Raw genomic sequence first — 6,165 nt, 5'->3', positions numbered from 1 at the left:
GTTCAGCAGTTCACTGCAGTCAATCTGGAGGGGTGGTATATGTTTCTTATTTTGGCCCTTCTGCTGAGGATTTGTGACACAAAACAACCCACATACCTTCTCTGGTTCCTTTCCCCACTTTAATGATGAAGTTAGTGTTTGTAATCATAGACAGAGGTGGTGGATTCACCACACCTGGAGGTTTTCAAGATGAGACTGGATGTGGCACTTAGTGCCATGGTCTAGTAACCATGGTAGGGTTGGACTTGATGACCTTGGAGGTCTTTTCCAACCCGGCTGATTCTGTGATTCTATGATTCTATGACAGAGGTGTTTAATTGATAAGCAAAATGGAATAGGAGAACTCTTACATAGATGAGGACAGACAGTGAGCCTGTCCCCATCTGCAAAGGTCAATGTGTGTGTACAGTCACTGCTTTCTTCTGGTTTTGCAGATTTTCGTTGCCTTTGGAGAACTGTTTCTGTCTGTAAACTGGGCTGTAGTGACAGACATACTGCTGGTAAGTGCTCCTGAAACTACTTCCTTATTCCAAGTTTTTTTCTCAACATGATATTGTTCCTAAGCTGCTCCTTGGTGGCTTTCTGATGATGATGATGATATGAATGAACTCCTACTAAGAATCCCCGTATTGGTACCCTGCTGGCATTAGGGATGGAATCACCGCCACAGTGTAGTGCTGGGCAAGGATGCCAGTGGCAATAGAGGTGTGGTAGTCCAAGTTATTGTAAGCCCAGAAAGGAGATGTCCTGATTTGGATGGAACTCATGCACGTGGAACTCTCTAGTGCTGCCTGTACGCAGAGTTCTGTGGGACTCTGTATAGCTTTGTGTAGTCTGTGTTATCTTCCATGTAGAAGGATGTGAGAGTATATTGCCAAATGCTGAGCACCACTGTGTGACCAAAGCACCACAGAACTCTCCTTCCACTGTGCTGACCTTGCCTTGACATGAATGTGTTTATCCTCATATTTCATAGCTGAGGAACCTTTCTTTTCATTCTGATTGAGATGAAGGAATGAAGCTACTTACATTTCATGGGTCTTCAGCAAAGCCCTGCTGACACTGACTGTGCATTATGTTCTCTTTCACGGTGCTGCTCTCTACATGTCAGCTTTCTGCACTCTGGAATTTTAATAAAAGTCTTGACATGAATGTGTTTATCCTCATATTTCATAGCTGAGGAACCTTTCTTTTCATTCTGATTGAGATGAAGGAATGAAGCTACTTACATTTCATGGGTCTTCAGCAAAGCCCTGCTGACACTGACTGTGCATTATGTTCTCTTTCACGGTGCTGCTCTCTACATGTCAGCTTTCTGCACTCTGGAATTTTAATAAAAGTAAATAATCAGCAGTAGTTTTTTTTTGAACGCCTCAGCCAGCAGCAAGAGGGGTTTGCTTCTCCTGTGACTCCCAGAGAAACTAATATCCTATGAGACAGGAGCTGGAGCCTTGCAACACTAAACAGGTGCAGAAAACCCATCACTGGTCCAAACTGCCTTTTGGATTAGCTTCTCTTTCAGTTTATTTTGAAATCACTGGGGTTTTGCAGCAGAAGCAAGGATTCTTACAATTCTTTCTACATCACTTTAGACACTGTTGAAGGATTTTTTTAAGTTCTCAGTATACTTTTCTTTGAACATCTGCATTTTCATTCTGCCCTCTGTCAGCTAAGGAGCAAGGTGACAGCATGGACTTCGGTACTGGTGATGTATGATGAGGAAAGTTAGGCAGATGGTGACTGTCACCTCTTGCCTGCAATTGCTTCCTGAACCCAACCTGCAAAGCCTCTAAGGAGATGTTCAGTTCCACCACTCCAGCCTTGGCTTGCCTAGGGAGCATCACATCACAGCCTGCAGGAGGCCTATGAGGAGTGTCATTGCCATGTTCTGAATCCATGTAAATCCAGAAGAGGAGGAAGTTCTTGTCTCCCAAGTGACCAACATCCCTCATTTGTGTTTATTTTAGAATCTTTTGGGTCTAGGTAGCAGCAATATTGCATCAATTGACAACAAGTGGGAAGGTCTGTCGGTACAGGGCCCTGTGGTGTTGTGTTCCCAAGAGCAGTCAGTGTGTACCATGAATGTGCTTTGGGCTGGAGCTCTTGAATTCTAAATGTTACTAACAGTTTTATCAGAAAAATGCTGAAATTGAGCTGAATTTGTGGGTGGCTGCTCAGTGAGTGGCAATCCTATTTGGGAGTTGTGCTTTGTCCTGCTGGAACTCCACAGGTATCCCTGCTGTTCTACTGACTGAAGGGTGCCACAGATAACAGCAGTAATTTCTCTTTTTGCCTCCTTTCCCATGTGAGCCAGTAGGATTTCTGATAATGTAGCTGCTTTGCTAATGCATGTTCTTTTTTTGCCATGAAAATGACTTTTCTTTCTTCCCACGTGGCACTACTAGCCAGACAATGTAGCTAGGAATTCATTTCTCCTGCGACCTGTGGAGCTGAAGACAAAGGAAGATGCCGACTGAATGATAAGGACTTTCTTCTTTTGTGGCTGCTGCATCAAGATGCACTGCATGTAGCAACCTTTGTGCCTCCTATTCAGTGTAAACACGAAGGTATCTGCTGTACAACTACAGTCCTAATGTGCAAGTGGAGAAGTGCTGTAGTTGCCTTGCTTAGAATGCTCTGGTTTGCTGGGAGCTGTACTTGGAGCATCCCTTATGAAACACGTTTGCCATCTGTGAGGTGATGGCACTCTGTCTTTTAGGGGTTTGGCAGCTAACAGAGTAGGAGATGCTAGAACTGGAAGCCTATATGGGGTTTGGGAAGGCTACCAACATGTCCCTGTCTTTGGAAATGCCCTGGGAGGCACAGGAGTGGTTCCCAGCCTGTGTGTTCCATCTGCTTTTTCAGCTGACAGCTCTGTGACAGAGTCTGCAGGAGGTCTCTGAAACCTCCCAGGACAGCACAACAGGGTTTGCTAACTCTACCTCTGTCCAGGCAGCTGCTCTGGGATGTCCTAGGAGCTGGCAGTGTGCAGGATGTCACCTGCATGGGTCCCTGGGCAGTCACTGTGGCCAGGCAGGATCCTATGGCTACTTCAAAGTCCCTCTGTGGGGGAGTGTTTTGATTCTTCTTTTCCCAGTGAATCCCACAGTGCCTAGAGCTCTTGTGTACAGTTTTCATCATGCAGAAGAACGTGAATAATAGCACAGGCCGAGTTTGTATGAGTCTCAAAACTACAGGAAACATCCCATCCTCCTCTTCCATTTTGCTTGTTACAGCTTTGTTCCATCTGTCTCTTGCAGTTACAGATAGAGATATTAAATCAATGTGGTAAGGAAGTGGTGCAGGGCACTGAGAGCCAAAGTGCATTTAGCTTTTGCCATGTTTGCAATGCCCATGATATAGAAAGTGCATAACAATATTTGATTTGTATTTCTCAAACACAGCCTGTCATTATCGATAGGAGAAAGAGTCTAGGACAGATGACATGGTATCCTTGGAGAGCCAAGAGCTGACAGTCCCCAGTCTAGTATAGTCTGTCACAGCCAGGTCTGCTTCCCAAGCTCAGAGTTTTCTACTGCTGGTTCTTTCTCTCCCCCTGTACAAGAGTCTGTTCCCAAAGTGCAGATGCTCATCTGGTACTCCAGGCAGGTTCTGAGAGAAAACAAAACAGGTTGGGTCCTCTCCTCTGTCTTCATGTGGTCTGCAAGGCTTCAACTGACACCCTTTATAGCCATGGCAGCTCCTTCAGGTTCCAGGTACCCCAGGTGCCCCCAGCAGCCTGGTCCAGGCCCATAAGAGATTTTCCTCAGAGGCTGTCAGTGCTGAATTTCCTTATTAGCAAGTCATCATGACTGTAAGGGATATTGACTGGAGGTTTCTGCTGCTTGCATGGCCAAGTGACTCTGTACAAGCTGCTGTGAGTCTGTGGATGGAGGCAGGGGGGTCATGTTTTAACTACTTTCTTGTCACTCCCCCTTGTGTCTTCATTTCTTGAATGTTTTTTTTCCTCAACAAAACATGCAATGTGTTCATTTGCTCAGAGTAACTTCTCTGTCTCCACACTTGTAAGCAGTGTTTGAATACAAAATACAGAAAGTTAACCTTTTAGTCTCTCTGGGTTATTGCAGAAGTAGCTGGTGACTCCTGAGGTTCCCTCTGTGAATGTTCACTGTGCTGTGTGCTGTGCTTTGTTTCAGTACGTGGTGACCCCGAGGCGACAGTCCACAGCCATCGCCCTGCAGATCTTGGTGAGCCATTTGCTGGGAGATGCAGGCAGCCCATACCTCATTGGCATTGTAAGTGCATGCTCTGCTTACTGGGTCTTCCTTAGGGGAAAACTTCTAGAAACTGAAAGACAGACACTTACAGAACTGCAGGCACTACCTGGTTCAAAAGTAGAAATTACTTGAGTTGGTGGCCTGGATTCTAGGACACAGAGACCTTCACAGTGTGCAGGACACTTCCAACACAGGACCTGCACAAAGTCACCTTAAACAGCAGCTCACTGAAAAGTGTGAAGACAAAAAAAAGCTTATCTAGATGAGATTATCCTCAGGTAACCTTGCAACTTTGCAAGGAACAGAGACAATAAGCCTAGGAATAAAACTGCTCTATGTCCCAGTGGGATCCTGTGCAATGAGCACCACATTGTCTTCTGGAATGCTGCTGTGAACCCATGTACCAACACTGCCCGTGTCAGCTGTTGGTTAAGCACCAAATCTGCTGCTTTCATGTCCTGCTATTGTTTCCTAACCTGCTTCAGCCAACCCTTTAGCTTAAGAACTGCCTGGAGAGTCAGGGAATAGTCTTTCTCACAGTCTGTTTTTCTTCCCTCTGCACTCCAGAGATTTTTTTCACTAAGCATTTTGAAATTAAATGCATTAGGGCTTGCATAGTGGCCATTATGCTTGCTGTGGTCCCTAGGTACCCATTTAGAGTTGATCTTGCTCTTATCTGCCTAAACTGTCATAAATAATTGTACAAAACCCAGCAAATGTTGAAGAGTCTCATATTTGTGCATTTCAAATCACACACTGTATTCTAACCATCAAGAACAAATGTGGGAATAAAAATGACTGCTTTCAACATTCATCTTTTTGCTTATGCTAAGAAGTTCCTGGGTTAAGTGTTGAATCTCACTGAGTTTCTTGAAATCAGCTCTTCTTTCTGTCTAAGAAAATAAATTTCATGTGTATCATTTATAGCCTTTACAACCTCATCCTCCTGCCAGTGCAGGAAGCAGCTGCCTGGTATCTTCTTCCCAGTCACTCCATGACTCCTCAAATGTCTTTTGACTCAAAAGCAGAATCCACTCTTGCCTCAACTTAATTTTTATCTCTCCTCTGACTAATAAGTGTTGCTGCTTGTGCCTGTATTGCTGCTAACCCCCTGTTTCCATCCACTGGATGCCAACAAGGGAGGTGTAAAGTTATTGGATTGCATCAAGGAATGCTGAAGGTCATTGCCCAAGGCCTGTCCTGTGCTGCCTACCTGGAGAGGAGCTACAAGATGGTAACATGAGATGTTTATCAAACATTATAAACACTGGTTGCAGTATTTCCTACTCTTGTGACTGGAGGCACTGAAGAGATAACAGAACATGAGATTCCTTGACCAAAATGAGGCTGGAGAGCAGTGGGGTGCAGGTGTGCTGGGTGCTGGGTTTGACAGACTTTGGGAGCACTCTCATCCCTGCCTGCCTGTTTTGTACAAGGGCCACACTGTTTAAAGCAGGAGAGGAGGATGATGCTATCCCAGATTAATGGCAATCTCGTTCACTCCCCAGATTGCCAATGCTATCCAGGCCAGGAATGTTCCCTCGTTCCAGTGGAGTTTCTGGAGCATGCAGTACAGCCTTGTCATCTGTGTTTTTGTTGGGGTTTTCGGAGGAGGCTTTTTCCTCCTGACGTCTTTCTACGTCGAGGAAGATCGGCAAGAAGCAGAAAGACTCTGAGGTGTCTGTATGTCTTTGCAACCTTTCAACCTGTACACAGTGGCTTTCCTGTTAGGCCACCAGCCATGGAATCAGCTCTGGGAAGCTAAACCACAAGTTCTGCATTATGGTAATGCCACATTCGTTTCTATTAAAAAATAAAGGCAAAATCCTAGCGAAGTCTCAGGTTAAACAAACCTCCCACACTGAGCAAAACAGAATGCAGAGCACACAAGGGCCAGGGAAGTGCTGTTAGTGACACCTGCAAAGTG

General features: G+C 45.2%; 1 protein-coding gene across 1 annotated transcript in view; it reads left to right on the top strand.

The window, feature by feature from the left end:
* The window catches only part of SPNS3 (spinster homolog 3 (Drosophila)), a gene marked incomplete at its 5' end in the record, with an annotated part of 20,261 nt that extends 14,347 nt beyond the window's left edge, over window positions 1-5,914 (top strand). Inside the window, 3 exons of the mRNA XM_009078111.1 lie at window positions 435-500; window positions 4,158-4,256; window positions 5,747-5,914. Coding sequence (XP_009076359.1) covers window positions 435-500; window positions 4,158-4,256; window positions 5,747-5,914 — 333 coding nt within the window. The remainder of the gene's footprint in view (window positions 1-434; window positions 501-4,157; window positions 4,257-5,746) is intronic.
* Window positions 5,915-6,165: the final 251 nt, after the last annotated feature.

This window comes from Acanthisitta chloris, unplaced genomic scaffold (genome assembly GCF_000695815.1).
Source record: "Acanthisitta chloris isolate BGI_N310 unplaced genomic scaffold, ASM69581v1 scaffold17457, whole genome shotgun sequence".
In the NCBI taxonomy this organism is placed as follows: domain Eukaryota; kingdom Metazoa; phylum Chordata; class Aves; order Passeriformes; family Acanthisittidae; genus Acanthisitta; species Acanthisitta chloris.
The sequence above is the reverse complement of the archived record's forward strand: the minus strand, read 5'-3'. Positions and strand labels throughout refer to the sequence as shown.